Raw genomic sequence first — 27,712 nt, 5'->3', positions numbered from 1 at the left:
TGATGCTTTAGTCAGGGATGATCCTGCCTTGAGCAGGGGGCTGGAATAGATGACCTTAGGAAGCCCCTCCAGCCCCACTTTCCTATAATCTTGTATTTATCAAAAAATGTATTGCATTTATTGACCACACAAGCAGATCTGTATCTGAAGACATAAATACAGTAAACTTATCCATATAAAAAATAAGTTGTGTAGTGTCAGGCATGGGTAAATTAAGTGAAGCAAGAACTACTGTATCTAGGCTCACTTGTTTTATTTTGTGTAACTTTGGGCCCTGTGCATGTTTACCTCTTCCAAATCCCTTCTCTACCACTTTGAGGTGGGTACTCATGAGAACTGAGCCTGATGTAACCAAACTCCTAGAAGAGGTAGAGAGAAAGATCATGCACGAAAAACTCTACAAGATCGACTACTACTAATAAAAGGCTGCGTGGCTAAATCCTCTAAAAAGATGTTATTGTAGCACCTGACATTACAAGATGGGGTACTCAAATTCCTGTTCTAGGGGTCACCTTGTTCAGTACAGGGTTGTGAACTGTATTTGTATTTGTATTATCCAAATTGTTTTACAAAGACTGAACATCCAGACCACCAACTCTGTTTAATGAATTACTAACCCTTTTATCTTTGTCTTCTTCTAGTTTGGATGAACTTTCAGAGAATTTTTTCATTTCCAGAAGGTCTTCCTGAGCTTGATGGAACTTTTGTTGAAGTCCATTTTTTTCTTGCTCCTTTGCTTGAAGTAGAGTTTGAATGCTTTCTTTTTCCTCTTTTAACTGCAAAACTTGATTTTTTAATTGTGCAACATTTGAAGCTGAATTTTCTTTCTCTTTCATTAAATCCTTCAGTTTAGATGACAACATGTTTACTTCACCTTCTAACAATGTCTGGAGTTTTTCATATGAAGTTCTGGGTACCATTGCTTCGTTAACGGCAGCTTTTTCTTCCAATAATTCCTTCTGTAGCTTTCCTATCTCAGTTTCCTTGTGGATAAGCTTTTCTTTAAGCTCATTTATTTCTTCCTGCATTTCCTCTGCTGCACTCCTGAGAGCATTCACCACCTGCAGGTGTTCAGCAACTGCTACCGAATTTTGCTTTTGAGCATCTATCAACTGCTTTAGTTGCCCTGTTTCGTCTACCACTTTTGTGTACTGTGACTTCATTTCAGACAATTCATTCTCAGCTTTATCTTTCAACAAATTTGCTAACTCCATTAGTTTCTCGTGCTCCTCTCTAGGAACATAGTCCAAAGCTACATTCTCCAGAGCTTTTCCTTTCTTGTAGCTTTCAAGCTCTATTTGTGCATCTTCGTATAACTGAGACAACTCACTCACCTGCCTGTTTAGCTCATCTATCATTCTGGTCTGTGCTTCTTTCATCTCCCCAGCTTCATCACTAGTTTCCAACTGCATCTGAGTTTTCAACTTGTCTTGTAGCCTTTTGATTTCTTCTTGCCCTTCTTTATACCTCTCAATCAACAAAGCCTTCTCTTGGTTAATATTCTCAATAACTAAACAGTATGAATTTTTTATTTCCTCACATTCTTCCGCAGACATTCCGCTACCCACATTCTGCTCTCTTTCTTCAAGTTTTTTCTCCAGCTCTCTCACTTTCTCTTTATAACTTTCCCTTTCCTCTAATGCTTTCTTGAGTTCTAGCTTTAGCACCTCAATTTCTTCACATGTAACCTTCAGGACATTGAGCTCTGAGCAAGTATCTTTGTTTTCAGAAGAAACAAGGCCCACTTTCATAGCTTCGTCATACCTATTATGGGTTTCTTTGCGTTTCTGGCTAAGATCAGAGCCATTTTCTGAAATTTCTGTGCTGTTTAAATGAATTGTTTCGGGTACTCTAGATTGAAGCTGTATCTCCAAGTGTTTCCTTTTTGCTTCAGAATTTTCTAATTTTCTCTGCAAAACCTTTAAATCTTCTTGTAGATGCTTGAAGTTTTCTTCGTTGTTGCTTGTTGACTTCCCATAAGTTGGTGTTTCATTTAAAGGAGGAGATTTTGGCTCCTGAGCTGAGATTTCACTCTGTCTGTCTACCGATTGATTAAGCTCTGTTTGGGTGGAATGATAAGATTCTAGGGTAGAATCTATATCAGCTTCTCTAAGTTCTTTTCCCTGCACAAAACACAAACATAATAAGTATATGTATTACAAAATTTGTTGGAGTAGATTAAATATGGAACTCTTATCACCTGAGAAGGAAAAGGTAAAAAAACTGTGAGCTAAGACTTACAGGGGCATTCAGAGCCCAATTCCTCTAAAGAAATACAGCAGAAGATACAGTCTTTCCAAATATCTTGGCTGATTTCTAAAATATAGTAATGAAAAGCTCTGACAAGTATAAGACCGTGAGCCCTCAATAAGTTAACCACTGTTTTGACCAATAGTTTATGGGAAATGTGAGAATTGAAATACAGTACTTTTATACTAAAGAACAAAGATTTCTTTAATGCTCTTACCTATAAACCCTCTTTGAAAAACTGTAATTTAATACTGAAGACAAAGGTTGTTTCCTCAATACACTTGCTATCTATTAACTCTCTTAATTTCTCTGTACAACATGCCTCTTTAAAACTATAACCAGTTCTTTATTCTGCATTTCAAGAGCTAAGATTCCTTTGCTTTGTGAAAAAAGTTTTAATACATACCTGTAATTTGTCTTGTAATTCCTTATTGCGTAATGTTAGAGAGGAAATTTTTGCTTGCAACAGTTGAAGTAGATCTTGCTGATCAGTATCAGAACTTACATCTAGTAAACTATCTGCACCTTTGAAATAAACAGCAGTAACCAAGGTGATTAAATTGTCATTGCTCTTATTACATACTCTATCCTTTTGAATAAAATAGCTTTGAGAAAAAGTGAACTCCATTGTTTTCCTGACCACTACACGTGCTAAATGAAGGAATTCTTCCTAGGTCTGTTTCTAAAACACTAGGTTTTATCACAAGTAGAAACAGCAGTTTTTGCTCTACAGCTGCAAGACCAAAACTATTACCCAATAAAAGTATTATTGTTTTTGTATTGAAGTATTTGACATTCTAAAATTAGGCCCATACAGCATTGCAAACAGCACGTTGCTACTTTGCATCCTTTACCTAAAAAAGTCCCACAGAAGAAAAAGCAAATATGATACTCTTCATTTACTTTACCTGTAGTGCTGTCACTCAGCCTATCCTTATCTCTCTGTATGGAGCTGATCTCCTCCTGTGGGGACACAAGGGGACAATTCTTCTACTCAAAGTTTTATACTTCACAAAAATAAGCAGAGAATGACGTCAAACCCTACAAAAGACCAATCCTCTCTTTTGGATTCTGGGGCCTTGTTCTACATAGAGCTAGAATGTTTAAATCTAGGATTTGGGTCCCTGGTTCCTACTCCAATCAACATGATTTGGGCATCCAAATCCCCACAGGGAGTTTGGAAAGTTGCAGCCTACATGTTTAACAGTGCAATGTTGTATTGCATACTTTATGCTCAGGAACAGCAGTCCTGAATAGTGTGGACCAAAATCAGACACTAAGGTAACTGCCTGAAAGCCTTTTGGACAAAGCTATCTTTAATTTGCATATTATATAGTGTCATACAATTTATTTACACTATGTAACAAGCTCTTACTTTCATGGTTACATTACCAGATGCTTACTAATTATGATGAATTAATTATCTCTGCATATTTGCTAAAAATAAATCACCTTACAAAGTGCATACATCTTACTTTGGTAAAAAGAAATCTTTAAATGCTTAAATTTTGTCATTCATATACAACGATATCCCATTATCAAGCTTCTGTATTTAACCACCTAAATCAAACTCAAGTGTATTAAATATACCAAAACCCCAAAAGCTAACCTTGCTTGCTTGTTCATCAAAGAATGCCTGTCCTTTTCCAGCCATTGGAGTTGAAGTTGCTGAATGTGGAGAGGACAATTCACTAAACTGAAAACATACACAGAGATATCTACATTAAAGAGTTCTTCTTGTGTTAACACAAGACATAAATCTGCCTTAATTCCCAAGAGCTAACTTCACAACTCCATATTGTGCTTAGCCATTAGAGTACATGCAGCGTAGTTGTCACACTGTTTCAGTTTAATATTAACCTATTTGTTAAGAGGTAGCTCAACCCCATACATTATATTTATTTGTACATGGAAGTGTATTTAAGCCATTCATCAAAGCAGAGGGATCATCTTTAAATAGAAGCGCCACTTTTACAGTATTCTGTAAGCTCTATCTTAGGCCACACCATTATTTTCAGCAGCTTTTTTAATAAGTGTAACCAATATGGGTTTCAAGATGTCAGTCTAGCCTCAGAAATCCATTCACAGACATGAGACAGACATATCAAATAACATTGCTAAAGCAAATTTCAGCCAATATCTTTCAATATTATGCCTTACATATTCCCCATCCCACTAACAATATGCACACATTCAAAGTTGTATTTTTTCTTTACCTGGATAGGACTGATAGGAGGAGGTGGGGCTTTGCGTTTTTTTGGAGTTCCACTTCTTTCTGAACTTACTTTAGAGACTTGATCATGCTGAAAGTTTCATAGGCCAGAGAATGGAGTTTTGTTAGTTTGGTTAGTAAAGTCTGGGTAAGTTGCTTTTATAAAAAATCCCACTTAAGAATAAATTTTAGCAGTTCCTGCCTTGTTTAATTCAAATTTTTCCTAAACAGTGGATATGCTGCTATAATAAAAGCTACTAAACATGCATGAAGATAAGGCTTCTGTTTTTGCAGTCCATGCTTCAATAAAAACAAACAGATTTAGTGAAAAAGCACAAGCCAATGAGAAGTTTAGCATTTTACTAGTGATTTCAAAACGCTTTAGTTTATTCACAGCCTCTGACAACTCTGTTAATAGAGATTATTTTTCCTTTTCATCAATGCTTCTGTTTGGATGGCTAGAGACCCATTTCTCCTACACTGCGACACATCATATCTACCAAGTTTCCTGCCACCTCTGTGAGCTGTATGCCCTGCAAAACACTGTGCCACTAACAGTTTGTATCAGGGCAGCTGTCACTGGTTGTACCTGGCAAGATCATCAGGGTTCTCTAACATATGGTGGACCCCAGTAATAGGAATACAGCTTTCATTTTGGGAAGCCTGAAGAGTTTTCCTTTGCCAGTCTCTACAAAGTGCAGAGAATTCCAATCTTTGAATCTGAATTCTTGCATTTTCACTATGTATGTCTGTGGTTTGTTTCCCCATGCAAGTAAAATTCCCTCTAGACCCTCCTTTTGGAAAAAAAGGAAAGCTGGCTGGCTACTGAATTTTAGAGGCTAAGTCAAAAAATAAAAAAGCAGTATTTCTTAGACACATTTCTATACAATGAGCAACTCAATATATTCATGCTATAGAATGTAAATCACAGAGCAACATTTATTAGTGTTTATAAGCAAGTCACTTGTCCTTTTTCAGGCAATAGCAATCTGTAGAGTCTGAATGTTTTCAAACAACTTAGAGACAAATACCTGCTTTGGTTTTGTTGGTGACTTTGTATCTGTAGAGCAGAAAAAACAGTTGCACATTTACCTTAAAGTAATACCATTATGGGGAAAAAAGGCAAATCTCTTTGCACTGCCCCTACTCTCACCTACCCTCTCTTGATGTAAAGATATCTTTTGATTAACGATCTGAGGAACAGACCTATCTTCAACTTCTGGATTTCTAGTTTGAGATTATGAGCTGTCCGTCCATCATGTATCAAACCGTACAGTCTATTTTGAATGCTTTCTTTGTTGTTTTTTTACCTCCACCTTGAGGTGAAATTCCAATAGGAGGTGGCACAGTGGGTAACCCTCAAGGTTTAATGAACCTCACTAGTTCTGTACTTGAATGGAAATCCCCTTAGACAAAAGGGTGACAAGCCAAGAAGGTGGATTCTGACAAGTGGGCTAGTAGGCAAGCAGTGGAACAGTTGATGGGGAGGCTCTGAACACCTGACAAAGAAACATGATGTAGGGGACTGAAATTTTATTGGAGACAGACAGACAGAAAGGAGACCAGTAGCAGAAAGCAAAGCAGTCTAAAGGGGGGGCATGGAAGTCTAGAACAATCAGACCTAAACCCAAAGACAGGGAAGGATGCTGATGTTTTCAGTTGAAAAAGGCATGGCACGAAACCTGACAAGACGTCTTCTTGAAAAGTCTGTAGGTTACACCCAGTTGAGGAGTTAATTAATTTACTGGCCCCAATATGGGCACATGGGTAGACAGTGATGCTTTACTGCAAAACTAATCATTCAGCTCTGCAGTAAAGTACACGTGTAGATGTACCCATTGTGTGCTAGACTTTACTAAGTTACTCCATTACCTTACTGAGCCTACCTTTCCTCCTTCCCCTTCCCGCTGCTCCTTAATGTCCTGCTAACCCCTTTATCTCATGCTGGGTATTATCTTGAAGTTCCTTGGGGCACAAATCTTGTTTTTATATCCTAAGAAGCACCTGGCAGGCAGATTGATGCAGCTTCACAGTAACTCTTGGAGGTAGCTGTTTAACCAACTAGCTCTATTCTCAATAATAAGTTAGCTTCCTTTATGTAGCAAGCTGAAGTTAAGAGAGGACAATGCTGCAGGCTATTTCCTCTTACCAGCATCCTGACAGATCTTTGCAAGGAGGAGACTCTGAATCCCTGGATTTTCAGAGAGCTTAGAGTAATGGAGGGCGTTGTGTCCAAGGGCATCCACCAGGTTGAAGTCTGCACCTTTTTTGATTAAGGCTTCCACAGTGTTAAGACCACCAGCTTCACAAGCCAGCATCAAAGCCGTTCTAGAGAAAAAAGAACCAAAACATGTCAAGCATACTTGTGAGAGCTGTAGCTTTGTCACACTACACTGCCATGATAAAGAGCCCATGCAAATATTGATAAAATGGAAAATGTTTTCATTATAACCAGTTTTTCTTTCTCATTTTGCACTATTATCGCTCCTAAAATTCTCCCACAAACACCAGCTGGGGCTTTTCCAAAGGACTGCAGTGCTCTGTAGGTCTCTCCATTGTTCTTAGCACTGCACTTTCAGGAGGTGGCTGATGCACAGCTTATTTCAGCAAGTGGCTATTTGGCTTTGGGTTAAACTAATCATTAAACATCTCAGCCACGATCACCCTGCTGACCTAGTGCAATACAAGAGCACCTATCTGAACACAGCTGCATTTCATTCACTGCTGTTGAAGGTAACAGAAATAAAACAGAGATTTACTTATTTCAGCCAAACAGCAAAACGAATAAGCCACTGACATGCTTAGCGAGAACAAAAGGTGCACTTAAGGAAGAAAGTTCAAATCTCTAGTCTCCCTTCCCCACTTAAAAATATTCCATTATACAACAAAAAGGCTTATGTTGATTCCACTTCCAAGGCCAGCCAGTCTTAAGAGTGTCAAGATCTCGAGCCAGAGATTACCCGCAGCAGGAGTATATTGTATTAACTGTGTTTCCAAGTTACTGGCAGGGATGAAGAGAACTGCACACAGTAGTTCATCAAGAGTGCTTGAACACATTCTAACATTCTTTACCCTGCTGGATACAACACACTGTTCTTCAGTTTGTTAAACAGTGTTTGTGATGTGAAAGACCCTATCACAGCAATAACTGTTTACTTCCATGCTTGTCAAACGTTATACCAATCATTGCACCCAATAAAATGCAGCCTTCTTAGAGGAGTGAAATGCTCAGGAGAGATGATTTGAACTGCTCTGCACTAGACAAAGAGCAGTGCAAGGCAGAAAAGTGAAGAATATTTGTTTCAAGCAACCTTATAGAGTTAATTTTAAAATAATAAAATCAAAGTAATAACTTAGTAGAATCTGGATGGGAGACTGAGTTGGAAATACTCACTTCCTATTTTTCCTTTTAAGAAACTCTGCATATTTCTGATTTTGTAAACTGAAGACATGAAACTAGCATCCACAAATGGGGCTGGGGGGACAAGAAGGAAAACAATGTTTCCCATTTAGCACCCTCTGCTCTGCTTCCACCCCCAACTTTTACTATCTGAAAAAAACAGGATTTAAACTGCTGTGCTGCTTGCTGAAGAATGAAGCGCTCTAATGCAAATAGACAATGAACTTTAAGAGTTTCCACAGGAAGCTCTGAGTGAAAGGTAAAGATCTCTGAATGGACAGCCCTGTAGATCTACAGGTCCGTCATGGCCATTCAAACTGAGCAGTGGACAAAGGAGGCTGGTTTACTTATAGCCAAGAACAACAAACAACCCGCAAACCCTATTGTAATGCAGTGGTCTCCAAACTTTGTTGATCGTGCACCCCTATCAATAAAAAATTTTTGAGCACTCACCCCCAATATATGCATATTTATTGGGGGTGCCATTATCAACCCCTCTGCATTGTGGAACTCCCACTCTTCCCTCCGGATACCTCGCGTACCGTACGTGACACGTGACCGTCTGACATACGGACCGAGTGAGGGCACCAGTGTCAATCTGTATATTAAATATTAGTAAAGCTTAATTTCCTTCTTATTTTTTTTAGAGAAAAAATAAATATAAATAGAAGGTCTAATATTTTCTTCCCGCACCCCAATGGATCGTCTTGCGCACCCCACTTTGGAGACCACTGTTGTAATGCACTGTATCATCAGACCAAAGGAAGAGCTAACTCTGATTTTCCTGGATACTGTCAAGGAACAGTAAGGCACTCTAGATCATTTTATTATGCATTACAGCAAGTAAGTGCTAAATCTCCTTTGCCATCTGTTTTGCTGTGGCAATTTCAATGCTGGTTTATACAACAATAAATTTTTTAAAAAATTAAATCAACAATTTCATAAAAAGAAAATGAAGGAAAAATGTATTTTGGATGCTCTTGTTTAAAATGTAAATTCAGCAAATAAACCACCTGCAAATTCAATAAAGCCCTAATTGGTAACAGTAAGACAAAGGCCAGCATATCTCTATTGTCAAGTCTTTGTTTTGTTTTCTCTTGCAGTTTTGCCATTATCTGATCAACACTGTATATCAATGATCACTTAAAGAGGTGAAAGCAGTTTGGGAACATGTCTTGATTGTACTAGAGCTTTAGGAGACAACCTTGGGATGATTACATGAATCAGACATGGAATAGATACAATGGATCAAACCCAGAAGCCTTCAAAAACCGTGTACCTGAGGTGGCCAGATAATTGTTGGATGGGTTTTAAAGTTCAATTTACACCTTTCTTACAGCCTGGGGTATTACCATCTAGTGCTGTATATTTGTCCTTTCAATTTTTCCTTTAGTCATATCTCAATATGCCCATGCCAAGTTCTCTAACAAAACTTCCTCAAAAAACAAGATTTCTTATGCAGTTTCTTACACAGATACCTGGTGTTGACTCTTAAATGACAAGTTTACAAAAGTTGCGGGGAGAGGGAAGCAATGGTTTAGTTTCCAAAGGTTTGTATTAAGAAAATCATGAATACAGTGAAGCTAGTTTGTTGTACCTTCCATTTTTATCCCTGGAGTTGATGTCTGCACCATGATCCAGAAGGTGTCTGCATACCTCAGCATGGCCATTGTGAATTGCAAGAAGCAGAGGTATGTTCCCATCCTATGAATACATTAAAAAAGCTCCTATGAACAATATTCCATCTATCCAAAAAATGCTCAGTGTAATTATGCCTAGGCAATGGCTATTGCTGGCACGCTATTTTTCTTGTTATAAATGTAAATTGGCTCATTTTAACCCTTTGCTGACTGATTCCTTTCCTAATGAATAAACAATAACTCAGCAAAGCCTAGGAACATTGCTTATTACCTGTGCTCCCTTTGTTCTTTAGGTAGGCAGGAGCAGAAGTATGATTTCCAAACACTTGAAGATAAAGTGAGACAAATTCTAGGTCTAATTTTTGTGGCATACGCAATAATAAAAAAGAAGCAGTAGGCAGACAGAAGAGAATAGGTATTTTTGGCTGGAGAAACAACTTTGGAGAGCACAGATGGGTATTTTTATGCCTGCTCTCATGTCTAAACACTAAAATGCCCCAAACAGCTTTCTGACTTGCAAAGTGCATTTTTCCAGAAGACCTCAAAAACTTGGCAGTAGTTTGTGGTTCATGGTGTTCACACTTATTTCATGGTGACAATTCTATTTTAAATGTAGCCTCTCTATAACCTTACAGATGTAAGGAATATCGGGTTTGGAAAATTCAGGTTCAACTACCTACTCTACTACATGTTAGGCAAGTCATTTAATCTTCCCATGCCTCAGTTTCATCTGTAAAATAGGGTTTAATATCATCACTTCTCTATCTCTAGCATGTTGTGGAGATAAATACATTAAAAACTTAGGTGCTTGGATATAGACAACTTTCTCAAAGAAATCTGAGGCAAGACAGGTATCATATTGCTTAGAGCAGCAGTAACAGAATTTTGATTACCTGAAGGTAGTAAAACTATTTTAAAGTATTCAGTGAGATGATAGACACATACCAAATCTTTAACGTTGACTGGACACTTGTGCTCACACAGAAGTTGAGCTACTGGAAGGCAGCCACATGCAGCTAGGAAAAGTTAAAAAAATTAATTATATCATATCTTTAAAAATGTTTGTCTCCTCACTGTAGGTTATAACAGGAGAAACATCAAGTTTTACTCAAGAATTTTTAGACTGGGAAAAATTAAATATTTTTTTAAAAGAAAACAACAATGGAAAGAACGTGTGCATAAATTTAGGTGTCTCCATTTTACATGTAACCCAAATAGCATGGCATCATGCTAATGTCTAAGAACGAGCAAATCAAATTGACCCATCTGGTTTCACCACCCAAGCAAAAGGAAGGAGGAATATAAAAGGGATTACACTGTAAAATGTAAGATTTATTTTAAAACAAAACAAGTAGTCAGAGCTAGCGTAGCATTAGGCAGACGTTAATTTCTTCTGGCAGACATTAATATAAGTGTGCAATGGGATCTAAGGAGTTGTATCCCGGATTATCAAAATCATGCATCCTCCCAGATACTCACTGGGAATGGGTCCCAATGCTGGGTGCTAAAGCTCTGCCTTGCAGCTTGACATTGTGAAACTGTGCACTGGCAAGTTGGAAATTGTACTCTGCAGCCCTGCACCAGGGAACTAGTTGGTGGGACTAGGCAGAGGGGATTGAGAATGGACAAGGCCAGGCCCACCCCCTCCCCACTGGGTCTGGGAAACAGCTACCCCCTGTCTGGTCCTGGGACCCTTCAAAGGCATACCTGTAGCCTGGGACCCAGAAATCCAGTGTTTGGGGGTCCTATACTACAGACACACTTGGAAATTTCAGGAGCAGCAAGCAACCTGGGAGAGACTGAGGGGCAACTGGGATAAGGCTGTCTGCAAACCTTCCTGAGAGCTCATTGCCAGACAGACTGTTAGGGAGCTGGCTGCTGTCCCACCCTGCCTCTCCCTTGGACTGGGGGAGGGAGAGCAGAGCACTGAGTGATACATGAGTGAGTACACAGCATATGCTCAGTTTAAAGCAAAATAGCATATTAGCCACAAAGATGTTCCACACTTTAACAAGTAACATCTTTGTGGCTGGTTTGCCATTTTATCTCATTATAAACTGCTTGCACATGTAGCATGTTACAATTTGTCACACAATTAACACGTTAATCACATGACACATGTAACATCTGCCAGGAGCCTAAGAAATTAGTCACTTGGTGCAAATATCTGAGCCACTTGACTCTTAACACACTGAAGCTTTTACTCTCTGCACATAAATTTTGCTATGTACTATACTTGATTCTCTTCTCCTAAAGCACAGCCAAACTCAAATCTACTGATGATGTAGACACGTATAATTTGCTTATTCAAGATGCAAAAAGTCAATACTCTATTCTACTGAAGTACAAAATTTACTGTAATTTTTTAAAAAAAGCAGGAACAATTCAGAGATACTGAAATGTTACAAGAAGAAAACATTGTAAAGTAGAATAAACACTGTTCTCTGTGGGAACAGAAGTAGAGTTACTCCATCCTGTTGCACCCACCCTTCTTCTAGTCCTGAGAAACAGGAGCCATGAGTGCTGTATGTAAATAGCACTTGTCAAACTCCATGAGCAAAGGGGACTAAATGAACATTACAGTGCAAGAGAGCCAATAAATAACACGCAAAAGAAAAGTTACCTGCATAATGTAAAGCTGTTTTGCCAGAGTTGTCGGTGCTATCTGTTGGGCATTTAGACTGCAGAAAGAAAAAGGCACTTAAAGAGACATCAAAGTGAAGCGTGTTTGCTGCAAAGCACAGAAGAGCTCAGCTGACATTACGGAAGAACAAGCTTTATGAGCTACCACATCAATCCTGGTCTACAGAAATGTATGAGTATCAAATCATTAAAAAGGGACGGTTTTCCACCTCATAAACCCTGACTTCCTGCTGAAAGGCATTGTATGGAAGTCAGGAAATACCCTTGAGAAAAGATGTGAACAAAGATAGCAGTGCATTCAGAAAGTCTGTATCCAGATGCCTTGGAGGGAGAACACCCAAAAACCCCCCTCCCTTTTTTATAAGCCAGATCTTTTATACTGCAGTTCTGGTCCTCAAATTCTAATTGCTTCTAGTCTTGTAAAAGAAAATGTATGCTTCATCATCCATCATAACACCTGAAGCAGCTAGGAAGATAATAAATCTAATTAGAATTTACTTTACAGGGATTTTTAAAATGCTAGCCATTATGGACTGATTTTAAAATCTTGACTTTCCTAGGACTTATTGTTTTTAATTACGTAGGATGACCACGATCCCTTATCAAGAAACACTTCGATGTAGGAGACTTTGATATCATTTTGAGAACTTAAAAAGTTTTTGCTTTTAAAAAAGCTTTTGAAATGTAAAAATGTGGCTTGAGTCTTTTAGCCTAACACTCCTATAAACTTCTGCAAGGCTGTTGCTTATGTGGGTCTATACACATTACTAACTTCTGTAAAGGAGGGTTAAACTTTAATTTCATATACATCTCCTTGACTTTGACTTCAAAGATGAGCTTATGCATTCCTCAGATTTCAAACAGCTTGCATCATGTAAAACAAATCTGTAGAGAAGTAGGAACATGATCTGCGGAGCACAAACTAACTGAATAATGTTACTGTTATTTTACATTTTTAACAGTGTTCTTATTTCTAATTAATTTTATAAAAACAAGTAAATTATCAACCAAGTAGCAAGCTATTGTAGCTGATAAATTAATGGACAGCTAGTTGGTACTTGTCTACATACGCACACTGTTCAGTTGTTCAATTAATCAAACCACTGTGAACACCAGTACCAGTTGTGTCTATGACTGAGACTATTTTAGAAGTCATTAACATTTATGCCCAATTGGTTCAACCCTCATTTTACCTCCTTCAGCACTGCCAACTTGCCCCATCCCTGAGTACCCACAGAGACTTGTATTGTCATCACCTTCCCCCATACTCAGCCTCTCACTCTCTACTCTGCCAACTCAGTTGGTAGCTATCTTCACTAACTTCTCTAGCTTCCCCCTTAATGTCTCTACTTATGCAAACTCCCACCCGCCAGCTCACTTCAAAACACCCAAATCCTCTGTTCCTGCCTCTGAAAGAGTCTCATAACCATAACTACAAATCAGTCATCTCACTCACTCCCCTTGCTGGGCAAGTAGGCCCACACTTTAATTCTTGTGTTCACAATTCCCATTCCTACTTGCTACTTTCAACATCCTCCTAAAAAAACACCTTCTCCTTACTGCGCTATTCCAAGGCATTCAATCTCAAAGGGAGTGTGGAAAATTAGACAGGTCTGGTGACCTGTCAGAAATCCATGCTGCAGACTGCCACCTCAGTGAGCAGGGGGTGGGGGGTGAAGCAAAAAAGCAATTTCGTAAATCAGGAGCTACCTGCAAAGATATAATACTGCTCTCTCTCACCCACTTAGGGAGAAGCTGGAGAACAGGGAAGAAAGGATTGAAAAGCCAAATGCCTCACCAGACCATAATGAGATAGACTGTGAACACCAATGGCAGAATCTGGTTTCACTGTATGCACCCAAACAATAGCTACAGAAATCCCAAATGTGGGGAAGAGGAGGAAGCTCCCACGTTTTAGGCCTAATGCCTGAGTAGTTAGACTACCTCTCAGGAAGTGGAAGCCCAAACTTCTAGGCCCCTTTACTCTGCGATGCTTACTCTGAGGCTGTAAGCAGATTTTGTGCTTGAGCAAGATCAGTTGTGCTGAGATGTGTCCTGGCACAGTTGATCTGCTTCACTGGGTGACAAACAGTCAGGTCCCTGCCATTCCTGCAACATCAGGGGCCTGATGCTGCAGGACATCTGCAAATGAGGGAACCACAGGATTCCCTGTTTGTAGAGGCCACCACAAAAATCCCCCAGAAGGTTTCCTTGCGTACATGTATCAAACCCCAACTCAAGGTGCATCTCTGCAAACATGGGAATCCTGGCAAGTGCTCCCAGGGGCCCGATTCTGCATACCCCAGCAATTTCCTTTTAGGGCCCCTGAAGCTCTGTGTGTGCCAGCCCAGGACAGCTAGAGAGTACGGGAAGCTCTGGGATGCCCACACTCTTCTGCCATAATGAAACAGATGTCTGCTGCTAAAGAGCAGCAAAACATTTTTACCACCTATTGTTGCAGACACAATTTTGGGCATTTGTGATTCAACTTGGGGCATGCACATCTGTTTGCTTGGGCTTTGTGCTGTCATAAAAATATTTATGATGGCACAAAGGCAATGTCTGTTTACAGTGTGATCTTCCAGTACAGGCTCTAGCTGCCAAGCCACACGTCAAGCATTATCCAGCCCCTCTCCAGTGCTCTCTTAAATGCAAGGTGCTTTGGCTCAGCTTCAACAGCCTTTGGATAAAATGGACAGACAGCAGGGGAGAAGTCTCTGCCCCACTGGGAGCAGCCTACACCCTTCTAGGTTGATAGCCATTTCACTGAGCCACACATACACAATCTAGCTTGTTCTCTTTCTCCTGGCTCCAAATATCTCCCTCCCTTGGCTGCCCCAGGGGATCAGCTTCAAGAGGAATACCAGAGAAAGGACTGGATGGTCCCTAATCAGTGGTCTAATGGTTAGTCCACTGGGCTAGAAAGTCAGAGATTCAAACCCCTGCGGATGATGGGTGTCTAGAACCAAGGTCCCCCCCATCCCTGGGCAAGTACCTTAAACATGCAACTACTGAGGCTAATGCCTCCACCATGCCCCACGCATAACACGCACTTGTTATGGGCTTTTGCCAGGTAGCACCATTGCATATGTATACGAAGTCACATACTGTCCAGCCTGTCTGTATCCTACCGCATAAGTTTACACATCCCACACTGCACAGGGAATAGAACTGTAAGCTGTGCTTAAGCACCAAAAATGCTAATTATATGTCTGAAAATGTGCCATTTGGACACAAAACTAAATAGGATTCTGCTCCAAGAATACAGGATGCTGGTGTGAATTACTGGACAAAGAAGAGCAAGAGAAAAAATATGCAGAGCACACTGAATTTTTATTTAACTTTACCTGAAGAAGCCTCTTGATGCAGTCAAGGTGGCTGTTCTTTGCTGCTAGATGTAAAGCACTGTGGCCTAAATTTAAGTAATGAAAAAAAAATTAAGTACTCAATTATGAAAAGCCCAACCTTACCCCTTCCAGAAAGATGAGATTATGAATTGCTCCATTTGCTTCTAAATCAACAACATCACAGCAGGGTTTAGGAAAAAGGTAGAAAGCTTCACATTAAATGAAGAACAGTCACTTCATACTCTACAATAACTCTGCAACTGTTATACTACAGTTTGAGTACTAAAAAATTATCCCAATTTATGGCTCTTGCAAACATCTACAAAAATCTACCCTGTGGCAGAAGTCAGTCTCGCTCTAAGAAAGAGTTTGTGTTTGGATCATATTTTCTTGATGAAAAAAAGAAGTTGTGCGTTTAAGCTTTGTTTCTCTAAAAAGCAATGCTGTCATCAGCTTGTTTCTCTTCCCTTTGATTTTGACAGAACTGCTGTAGAGATGTCCATCAAGTGCTTCTGTGATGGCCACCACCTTGGGCCTTGAACTATCCCCCAAACAGTATCCCCCAAACAGAAGAAGCAGAGCTGCTACATCTTGAGCTCCAGGCAGGGCTTACTATCCTATTCTAACATACTGATTTTTCCTATGAATTGGGCAAGTGAGGCCTATAACCCACATTCACTTTGGGGACTACATTCCTACAAATCTCATTAATTTGAGAGTGTTCACATTGCACTGGTAGACAAAAGAGCATTAGTGTATATGGAAGCATGACCAGCGATTGCAATATCTCATCTCTTTTTATTCAAAGAGCCCCAGAAAAAAATGGGAAGTCAGGAAAAAAAGTGAAGAGAAAGAAGTCAAGTCAGTACTCATTAAGAAAGACACTCAGAAGCCACTGAGGATGTGCTCCAAGGCACTGTACAAAAAACCACATGACTTCAAGAGGGAAGTCCATTCAAACTGAAATCAAGCATCAGTGTGATGCTCTCAGACAAGGCTAGGCCACTTCGCCATTTAGCATAATGTGCAAATCCTGAAATGTGATGAAGTGACAACATTTGTGTTAGATTTATATGAAGTGCCCGAGATTCAAAGTGAATTACTCTCAAAAGTGCATCTATGTGTATAATTTGAATTCTCTTGCCAGAATCAGACATTTTCTTATATGTTACGTACAAGAAAGCCAGACCCTTATTTGGCATCTGGAGCAAGAGATGGACTTAGTACACCCAATGTTTAAAGTCAATTATTTTTATAGGACAGAGCACTGGCAGGCTGTTCAGGTAACTGGTCCGACTAGAGGAAGTACAAGGCACTGATTCTGTAGATACAACTCGGATGAAAGGGCATGATCCATTAAAAAAAATCTACCAGGTTCCGCCCCCTCCTCTTGTCTCCCTTGTACATTAAAGACTATCCCACTACATTTTTGAAGACTGAACCAGTGGAGGAGAGAGCTCTCAGCTCCACTTTGCCCGATTAGCTCTTTTCAAGTCATAATGCTCAAGAAATGTCCTGAGGCACTTCCAGTACAGCTAAGGGATTAGTAGGCCTGATAAACATAGAAAGCTATAAATAAGGCCTTGATTTAAACACTGCAAAATCCTAAAGAAAAATAAAAAATTACATTTTTATGTTAGAGATCTAGCTGATTATTTTGTAATCTCAGGTCCAATAGCATGTTTAAATCTATAAGACTGAGGGTAGAGATTTCAAATTTGGAGAAATGAATTTTGCCTGCAAAAACTGTGCTTGCATCTGCATGAGCAATTAGTGTAATTAAGTTTCCCCTCTTAGTGTAATTAAGTTTCCCCTCCAGGGAAAAGATGAATGCAAATGAATAGCTGGACACTTATGACACAACGTTTCCATGCTGTCACTTCATTTGCACAAAACAGGTAACTATAGATCCGAGTGCAGTTTTATAATTGCTTGTGCCACATTGTTGACTGACCTCCAACTTTGTATTTTGAAAACTTATCTTGTCCTATATATGGTATAACATAGGTTTAACTTTACAGTGACATACCTGCACCATCCTGTGCCGTCACATCCACACCATGTGTCACCATAATCCGGAGGCATTCTGCATGTCCTTTCGTAGCAGCCAGGTGAAAACTAAAAGAGAGAATTTGCAAGTCACTTGGTTTTATTAATATTTCCTTTCTATTTCATTTGTACACTAACTACTGGTAAAGACCAGTACTACCCCCCCATCCCCATTCTAGACCTCTTTACATGCCTATAAACATTTCCCAAGTGTACAGTTCTCCAAGTGAATGTGCAGTAATAAAAAACCTGCCACATTCATACCATATGCTTTTGCATCTCACATGCTCCCAAGTAAAACACTCACTTTGTTTTTGGGAAGGCAGAATGAAGGAAAAGGTTTTTTAAAAGAGTTGTTACTGCACAGAGCAAGGGCAGAGGCTAATCTTCAGCTCACAAACCCTCCTTTTCCTGCTCAGGCAAAAGCTACAGTTGTAATGCTTTCTGAACTGAACTGTCAGCAGCTCTTGGCTGCTCCGCCAAAAAGCTGAAACTGTAGCCGAAGACTGGACTCCATGGGCAGAACTAGAATTTAAAACAAAAAACAACAAAAAACCCTATAAATGATCTACAGGGCTGTGAAATAGGAGAAGAGAGACCAGAAGTAGCTAAAAGACAGCAAAATTGCTGAAGAAAGGATATAGTTATTGAAATGTTAAGGCCATTTAAATAGGTTTTAAACCTAAAGTGAATCAGGAACCAAAGTGGATAGTGCAACCACACCACTGCCTTTCCCACATGTGGGTGATGCAGGGAAGAGAAGGAAAAGCAGCAGCAGCTCTCTTACAGCATCTCCATGCTTCCAGGAGGAGTCCAGAGGAGAACCACACACATGATCAGAGGTCAAGAGACCAGGCCTTATGAGGACAGGCTGAGAGGCATGGGACTCTTCAGCTTGGAGAAGCGTAGGCTCAGGGGGATCCGGTGGCAGACTATAAATATATCAGGGGTGTGCAACAAGATCTGAGAGAACATCTGTTCACCAGGGTACCCCAAGGGAATACAAGGTCTAATGGTCACAAACTGTTGGAAGATCATTTTAGACTGGACATAACGAAAAATCTCTTTACCATTTGAGTCTCCAAGGTCTGGAGATTCCCCCCAGAAGTGGTGAAAGCACCTACTCTGGATGTGTTCAAGAAGCATTTGGATGATTATCTTGCTAGAGTCATCCAACCCCAGACGACTCCTTGCCCTTTGGGCAGGGGGCTGGACCCGATGATCTCACAAGGTCCTTTCCAGCCCTGATGTCTATGAAATCTTTTAAATCTATTCTGGAGAGAAAAATAAGCTTCCACACTTAAGATACACACCATAATTTTCGAAGGTGAACTTTTGGGAAAGTATATGTGGTATTTTGCTCAGGATGATTTCTCACTAAGCAATCCTAAATGCCTAACATAGATGTGCAACTGCCCCTGATTTCTAAATGAATGGATAAAACCAGGGTCACACTGAAGACAGAAAAATCCAACTAAGTTCAACAAGCCCTAGATTTTAATATAATGCATGTGTTCTGTGCATCAACGCTCAACAAGTTACTGGATAGTTGCACAGCTGTGCTATAAATATAGTCTTTAATTTTTGGGTTTCCTTTTCACTACAAGCATCTCACTTGGTAACACAGGGAGTTGTTGAGGCCACTTCATGGCAGTACCCAGTCAAGAGCAGTAATTACTAATGGCTTAATTACAGAATAGTTGTGTTGCCTCCAACTTCCTCACATGACATAGTAGCTGCAGTTTCATCTTTGAAATCTCTGGCATTTCAGGATTTACAGAAAGCATCCTGTGAAAAGGCAGGCATCTGCCATATGACATATAAGGAGATGTGATGCAGAACACAGGGACAGAGCTTTTGAAAAATTGGAAGTGTTTATGTTCAGTATGCACATTTTGCCTAAAAAAATTACTTTCAGGAGGCAGATGGTGTGTTCTGAAAGTGGCCCTACTGGAATAATGCTCTGCATAGCAAGCTGATGAGTAATCTGAACAACTCTTTTTAGATAATTGTGCACATTAAGGTTCTAAGGATGCTACTGAACAGCAACCACTAGCAGGTAAGTCTGCATGTATGGAAAGACAAACAAGTTACAGTGATTGTGGTTCAAAAGTCCAATCAAAACAGCAACCCAATGCTTGCTAAAGAGTGTGCCCGTAAGACCAAAAAAAAAAAAAGAGTAATTTGGGGCATTACTTTGCAAACTTTATGAAAATCCCAGTAGAAATTAAGGACAGAAGCCATAATTCTTGTAACATGCTAAGAAGTCTCACGAAACAATGAGGTCCTTCTTTGCTTGAAGCTATTTAGCAAGGACAGAGGAGCTCTGAGGCAAGCAGAACAACTACCTTACCCCCTAAAATGGTCCCTCCAGAGAAGCACTCCTGATTGCTGTGGTGTGAATGTGGAGTGGTATTGCTTAGACTTTAAACTACTTTGTGGATATACAAAAATATCCTGAACGCTTCATCTGGCACCTACCACTGCTATAAATAAACCACACACTGGAAGCATTTATGAAAATAAAGAACACTAAAAGAGTTTGTTGCTGGAAGGCAATATAGATTTATGTTAAATGAGAAAGGAGATGTATACTAAGACTAAGCATTGGTCATTTATAAATATTTCTGTCCAGAAAAAGAAGTTTCTCTCTGAGTTCTGGAAAAAAAATCGTTGGGGAAAGTGAAACCCTACATCTCCAAATATACCTAATACAACATACCACCAGCAAAACAAATGCAATAGTGAAAGAGGAAAATCAGATCCAAGTCAAAGAACAGAAGGCGTGTGAAGTACATAACTACATTTGACAGTATTTGTAAGAATCATAAATACTTACATAGTGGCAAATTGGCTAAATTAGTGACATTTAACATTTACAGACAGAATGTTTGCATATATGTATTGTGTCAATTACAATAAAAATGCTCAAATACACAAGTTTTTTTTTATTAGGTAAAAACAAACACAGAAACACACTTACACACACACACACTCCATTAAGGGACCCTTGCCTCTCCAATCCTAATCCTTTTCCAAGCTGTATAATGCAGTGTATCCAGAAGCAGCATTTCACTGATGCAAACATGCTATCACTTGTAGAGATACAGTTCAATTTTGGGCTATGAAGGATCTTGCAAGCAATGAACAAATTAAAATATCTGCTGCTTTTGGAAGATGCATCAGATTAATAGAGGAGATGATGGGTCAGAGACAAAGCAGAGAGTCTGTATAGGTAACTCTATGGTGAGAAAACTCACAAAACATGGAAAATGTTATCGAGTACTGAGATAATTAGAGTTAATATTTTGACCAATTCAATTTTAGCAAGTTTTGTGCCAGCAGCTTATGATCACATGTTAGTAATCTGCTGAATAATGTCTGGAGATAGTTCTTATGCTGTACTTTGTTCAGACAGTTATTAAATATTGCAACCTTTAAGCTACTATTGAGCTTTCTGGCCTGTGTCCTCCTTATTCAAAGTTTGTTTAGTGATATTATAATAGTTATGCAAAAGTAACATTTATACTAATGTTACTGTCTTCAAAGTTATCAAATGTGGTGTTTCTAAAAAACTGCTACACAAGGGGTGGGGGAGGGGGTGAAAACACATGTTTTCAGTTAAAGGTACCATCTAAATTTATTACAAACAGAAAGAAACCCAAAAGCCAGCAGGGAAGGGATTTTGCTAAGCATCCCACCGGTTTTCATTCCCAGTTGAAAATGTTGATGTGGTTTTATATACCTCATTTTAAACACTGCAAGAAAAAGAATAGTTTCTCCAGAAATCTGGCTGGCTGTTTTTTCCATGGCAGGAGACTTTACAGAATGCATCCTATAAGATAAAGACCTGGATTTTCCAAAAGAGATTCCTGATTTTGTTTCAATATTTTGGGACTCAGTTTACAACATTCAGAAGCCTGATTTTCAGAAAGCACTGGTACCACTTTCTGGAATCCAAGTCCCAAATCAACTGTGGTTTTGTGTGCTCAAAATCACTAGTTCCTTAGGCCACACTAACTCACAGTCAGGAACATAAATGATGAATGAAGAACACTACAGCTTAATGTGCAAGATGCAGGAAGCCTATGCAAACCCCACTCCCCCCGGTCTAAAAGCAGAAACGGTCCTTATTGGAAATGACTAAATGCCAGATGCTGTATGAAAAAAGACATGATAAAGATAAAGATGCAGGGTATACCAAGAGATGATACAAGTGGGATTGTGCCATAAGAAAAGAGGACAAGGAATTTTAACTTTCTGCTGAAGGAGAGTGCAAACAGATCATTCACAAATGTGTTCTTGTAAGGAAGAGAAGAGCGTCTTACTACCTAATCAAAACGGGCTGCGCTTCCTATTAAAATCATGTTTAAGATGTAGCAGTTGACATTACAACACATTTCTGTCCATGAAGAGTGATTCCGGTTCAAAATAAAAAAAAGTAACGTCTTTTTTACATTGACAGTGAACATTTTCGGACGCTGACAAGCCAGAGGGAGATTCCCACAGTGGAGGAGTTGCAGAAATTTGATTTCCTGCAGAAAAGCTGCATAAACTCTCCTAAAATAGTTGAGACAAAACCTGCAAGCTTGCCGTGGCTGGAGTTCTCACCACCCGAGAGCCCTGCAAAGTGGGGAATCTTACGTGCATCTTTCTTGAATAAGCCTTTTTTCAAAAGAAAGCAAACAAACGCTATTCCCTCCTCCTGATTGCTCAGTTAATGGCAAGGAACACGAGTCTTTTAAAGCTCACTGAAGAAATGGCTACACTAAAGGTCAGCATTTCACTGGCTTCCATAAACATCTTCTATTTTCACTGTTTACTTTTGTCACCATTTTTGGTTGGCTATGAGAACACCTCTGGCATTAACTAATAGTCTCTTCACTCTGTTCCCAGCCTTGCCACCCTTAGAAGCGACTACTCAAAAGAGGAAACTTGAAGGCAGAGGTTTCCTACATCCCCTAGGAACAAAGCAACTCTTCGTTTCCAATCTACTTCTTAGCACAATGGGTGAAGACCCGGTGGTCTGGGCTGCTGATCAGAAGTTACCAATCAGGTAGTTGCCTACTTTGCACCCAAGCAGTCATCAAAATGACATCCTTAAAGGGAATACAAAGCTTGGTTGGCATCAACAACCTTGAGAGCAACAGGAAACAAATAGCAAAATTTAAGTGGAAATACAGTAACATGCCCTGAAAATTCAATCAACATCTTGACAGAAAAGCATTCTTGGGCAGTTTGATAGCTAAACAAAGTGGCTTTCTACATTTGGCATCCTTATGAAAGCTAGACGTAAGGATTGCCATGGATATCTGATCTTAATAGGCGGTTACAATTAATTTAGCAAAAATTAGCCTGTTCAGAATTCAGTCATAAAATTGAACTACCTAGGGTACAGAGACTTATTTCATAAAAATCCATTCCCACTGGAGGTGCAAAGAAAAGGTGAGCTCAGATGGTTGACCTTTACTAACAGATCAAGAACCAGAAGTTATAGAAGTTATTTAAGTGCCAGAAAGTACCTTTTTAGATATATAAGTAGTATCTGTAAGAAAACCCTTAATTTCTATTTTTTTGCTCAAATGTAGTATTTTGTCTAAGGACCTCATGAACAGGTACAAGGACACAATTAATCCACGTTTACAGGTTAGAAAATAACATTTGACTAAGCAAGCCATTAGCAATCCTGTAAAAGGAACTTCTTGAAAGACTCCAAGTTCCCTGGCTACCCAGTTATAAAGCTACCTTTGAAGTAACTTCTCCAGTATTGATTATCAAATAATACTTTGATAGCATGTCTAAAGCAGGTCTACAGCCCACATAAACAAGGATGTCCCATTAAAATAGAACACAATGGAAAACAAATAACAACTATTAGGTCTGAATTTTAGGCATTATAACCTTCAAACACTGAAGCCACACCAGAAAAGTGCAATCAATACTCACTTTTGGGGAATAGGGAGGACATTAAAGTGAATGATTCTAACAAGTAATATCTCATCAACACGGTGCTGTAAATTTATCTCTGAAGCAGTAAATTTTCTAAATTATCATCAGCTAACTCAGATTGAAGGGCTCAGTCCTGCAGCTCCTCTATGGATTGTGGTATGAAGATCTGGGAAGGAACTGCCCTACCATATATATTTTCAGAGGTATCTGTACTATACTACAAGAGACTGCCTAGAGGGCATTATGCCTAAGGGCAACTGTCAGTATATCTTTGGTAGAATAATAGAAAATTACAGTTGGGAGGCACCTCAGGAAGTCATCTAGTCCAACCCCCTGCTCAATGCAGGACCATCCCAATTAGATGATAAAGACATCTAGACAAGTATTTGTCTAGCCAGATCTTAAAAACCTTCAGGGATAGATACTCCACAACCTCTCTGGATAACCTGTTCCAGTTTGTTTGTATATCCTTTCTGTAGTGGGGGGCTCAAAACGGACACTATTCCAGATGTGGCCTCACCAGTGCTAAACAGAGGGGAACAATCACTTCCTTTGATCTGCTGGCAACGCCCCTACTACTGTCAATCAGTATGCTGTTAGCCATCTGCGCAACAAGGGCACAATGTTGGCTCATATTCAGCTTATTGTTGTCCATTATAAGTTCCAGGTCCTTTTTGTGCAGGGCTGCTGCCCAACCAGTCAGCCCCAGCCTGTACTGGGATTGTTCTGTCCTAAGTGCAGGACTTTGTACTTCTCCTTATTGAACCTCATGACCTGTTTTGGTCCAGTCCTCCAATTTGTTGAGGTCTCTCTGAATCCTAGCCCTACAATCCAGTGCATCTACTACTCCCCCCAGCTTGGTGTCTTCTGCAAACTTGCTGAGCGTGCCATCTTCCAGGTCACTGATGAAACGATTGAACAAAACCAGCCCCAGGATCAACCCCTAGAACATTCCACTTGATACTGGGTACCAGCTAGAAATCGAGCCATTGACTATGACCCTTTGAGCCTGATGATCCAGCCATTTTTCTGTTCACCTGACATTCATCCAGAACCCATACTTCCTTAGCTTGCTTATGAGAATTTTGTGGGAGACTATCAAAAGCCTTGCTAAAGGCAAAGTATATCTTGTCTACTGTTCTCCCTACATCCACAGAGCCAGTCATCTCATCACAGAAGGCAATCAGGTTGGACAGTCATGACTTGCCCTTGGTGAATCCATGCTGACTTTTCCCAAGCACCTGCTCCTCCAAGTGCTTAGAAATGGATTCCTTGATGGCCTGCTCCATGATTTTTCCAAGGACCGAGGTGAGAGGCTGATCAGCCCAGAGTTCCCTGAATCCTCCTTCTTTTTCTTAAAGATGGACACTATATTTGCCCTTTTTCAATCACCCAGGACCCCTATCAAGCACCATGAGTTTTTAAAGATAATGGCCAATGGCTCTGTGATCACATTGGCTAACTCCCTCAGCACCTTTGGGTGCATCTTGTCTGGCCCCATGGATTCATACACATCCAGTTTTTCTAAATTGTTCCTACCCTGTTTTTCACCCCTGTTGGCTGCTCACCTTCTCCCCAAACTGCTCCCAGATGCAGTAGTCTGGGAGCTGACCCTGTCTGTGAAGACTCAGATGAAAAGGCATCAAGCTTTTTCCGCATCATCTGTCACTAAGTTGCCTCCTTCATTTATTAAGGTAGCATTAGTACTCTCCAAAGAACAGCATTTCTCCTTGTCTTGAAAGTAACCTGATATGGCACTTAGCAAAATATAAAAAACTTAGCAAAAAATGAATGCTTGAGAACGCTCTAGGACTGTGAGAGGTCAAATGGCAAGCGAACAGTAAAAACAATATCATAGCATGCAAGGACAAAAGCCTAATGTATGAGCACAATACATGGTTGGTTTGTGCCATTCATCACCCAAGTTCCCTGAAAAATACATTAACAGCAATGGGATCTGAAGCACATTATGAACTTGCTTAGACTCACTGTCAGGGTTTATTTTGAGTAAAAACACCCCTCCCCAAAGCAGAGCATTTTCTCTTTTTTCTAATGCATGTCAAATCTTTGTTGACTTTCAAAAAGCATGACTTGCCTGCCAAAAGCTGGATGATTTACAGTTTCCTGACAGATGACCACCTTTGCACAAACAAACAAGAAAGCTAAAACAAAGATACAGCACTCCTTGGAGTCTCTGTGGTGCTGATAAAAATACAGAAATGGAAGTTTCCCAGTCCTCACTTCAACCAGTCCAGACAGATGAGTGACCTCAAGCTAACCAGCCAGGAAAAGAGCCACAATAACGCTAGCAGCCTTTACTCCTCATTGAGCTCTGACCAACTTATTCACGACCTTGGGCTTGCACTTTTATGTATTTTAGTGCTGGTTTAAAAAAAAGCACATATGTTCATGGACATATTATCTCTCTTCCTTCCTTGTACTAAATTCTAGGTCAGTTCTGTTCTTTATTTCTGTTTCAACAGCCAGACCAAAAGCAACAGTTTTACTTTCCAGCTGAATTTTAGCTGTATTTCACAGTGAACAGACTGAGGGAAGTGTTAGAACAAAGTTGTAGGGACCTGGCCACATGTTCCCAGTCAGTGTGCAGCTCCTTGTCCTTAAGGATGGGAGCTGGAGAACTATGGGAAAGGAAGTGCTTGCAATTATTCAAAAGCAAGTCCAATCCAGGTCTCCTTGTCAAGGAGTATAGTGACTAATAGCTACAGTAGATTTAAGGAAGACTTCTCAATAGTTACCTTGATGGACTGTGATTTATACGATACACAAAAAAGAATTCAAAGCCATACCCCGAGAGAAAAAATAACCTAGAAGGGTGTTTGATACATTTTGTGTCTAACCTACATGCATAAATGAACAAAGTCATCATAAGCCTTTATATGGTGAGGAACAAAGCCCCAGGAGACACTGAACCAACAGGTATTTCTGCCTTGCTTGCCCAGCCCACGCAGAACCCTTTCTATGAGATCTAGGCTGTTTGGCTGCGTGCCCTTGGGGCTTCACAACAAATGCTGCTGAAAGTAGGGCTTGAAGGGACCTCAAAATCAGGATAATTCCTGACTAAACCATCCTAGCCAACTGTCTGTCCTACCTGCTCTTGAACATTTTCAGGGGTGGAGAGTCCACAGTTTTTCTAGACAGCCTGTTCCAGTGATTGACCCCTCAAGCACATGGTCTGGGGAGGGATGGGGCAAATGGAGCACAGGCTGCACACTGGTGGACCAGTTCCAGAGGGCTGGCTTCAGGGCTGGACAGAATGGGGCTAAGCTGGAGCCCATGCACAGCACTGCCTGGCAGAGTACTAGATGCAGCATACATCTGATGCTGGGCCCCGTGCTGCAGGCATCATGCAAGGTCACCCCTGCCCTGTATACCACTGACAATATGTGCTAGTCCTTCTGTGCCCTACTGGACCAGGCCTATACGCTGACTCTGGCACAACCCGATCTGGACCCACCCTGGAGTCAGTGCTCTGGGGCAGGTCCAGCAGCACAGCCTGGCCTGTGTGCCCCATGCCAGCCCTGCCAAGCTGCATGAAATACCCATAGTGCCAGTTCCAGCCCATGTGCTACCTGCACACAAGCCCCTAAGTACAGGGGTCTGGTACAGGTAGCATGCTGCACATGGAGCTCCACCTGATAGCCTTGCATGTTGGCTCTGGCATGCCATCCAGCCTAGCAACACTCATTCAGCTGGCAGGGCTGTAAGAGTTCAATACCCCTAATCTACTATTACCCCCCAAGTCCTTCTTGACAGTACTGCAATCTAGGCAGTCATTCCCCAGTCTGTATCTCTGCATGCAGTTATTCTGTTCCAAGTGCAGGACTTGGCATTTGTCCTTTCTGAACTGCTTTGTGTTGACTGCAGACCATTTCTCCAGTTTATCCAGGTCACTCTGCATCCTAGCCGTACCCTCAGGAGTGTCTGCAACTGCACTTACCTCAATGTTGTCTGCTAATTTGCTAAGCATGCACTCAGTCCCAACAATAGAGGACCCGGAAAAGATGCTTGGGAAATCCCACTTCATACATTCTCCTGACTAGACACTGAGCCATTGATAACTACTTACTGAATATCATGGTCCGAGCCTATTATATATCTGTGCTACAGTACCTTCATCTAGTTTCATAGTTGGTAGGGTCGGAAGGGACCTGAGTAGATCATCTAGTCCGACCCCCTGCCATGGCAGGAAAGAGCACTGGGG

At 40.4% G+C, this 27,712-nt stretch overlaps 1 protein-coding gene across 3 annotated transcripts in view; it reads right to left on the bottom strand.

The window, feature by feature from the left end:
* RAI14 (retinoic acid induced 14) overlaps positions 1-27,712 on the bottom strand; it is a 125,096-nt gene that overhangs the window by 7,739 nt on the left and 89,645 nt on the right. For 2 of the 3 annotated variants that reach the window (XM_019531933.1, XM_019531932.1), the window contains 12 exons: positions 17,522-17,610; positions 15,493-15,557; positions 12,126-12,183; positions 10,448-10,518; positions 9,460-9,566; positions 6,612-6,790; positions 5,494-5,522; positions 4,467-4,553; positions 3,860-3,946; positions 3,159-3,213; positions 2,657-2,775; positions 618-2,123 (listed from right to left, as the gene is read on the bottom strand). In XM_019531933.1, coding sequence (XP_019387478.1) covers positions 618-2,123; positions 2,657-2,775; positions 3,159-3,213; positions 3,860-3,946; positions 4,467-4,553; positions 5,494-5,522; positions 6,612-6,790; positions 9,460-9,566; positions 10,448-10,518; positions 12,126-12,183; positions 15,493-15,557; positions 17,522-17,610 — 2,452 coding nt within the window. The remainder of the gene's footprint in view (positions 1-617; positions 2,124-2,656; positions 2,776-3,158; positions 3,214-3,859; positions 3,947-4,466; positions 4,554-5,493; positions 5,523-6,611; positions 6,791-9,459; positions 9,567-10,447; positions 10,519-12,125; positions 12,184-15,492; positions 15,558-17,521; positions 17,611-27,712) is intronic. The other variant, XM_019531934.1, reaches the window with a different exon arrangement.

The sequence above is a fragment of the Crocodylus porosus genome, unplaced genomic scaffold (assembly GCF_001723895.1).
Source record: "Crocodylus porosus isolate Cpor-Errol unplaced genomic scaffold, CroPor_comp1, whole genome shotgun sequence".
NCBI lineage: Eukaryota > Metazoa > Chordata > Crocodylia > Crocodylidae > Crocodylus > Crocodylus porosus.
The sequence above is the reverse complement of the archived record's forward strand: the minus strand, read 5'-3'. Positions and strand labels throughout refer to the sequence as shown.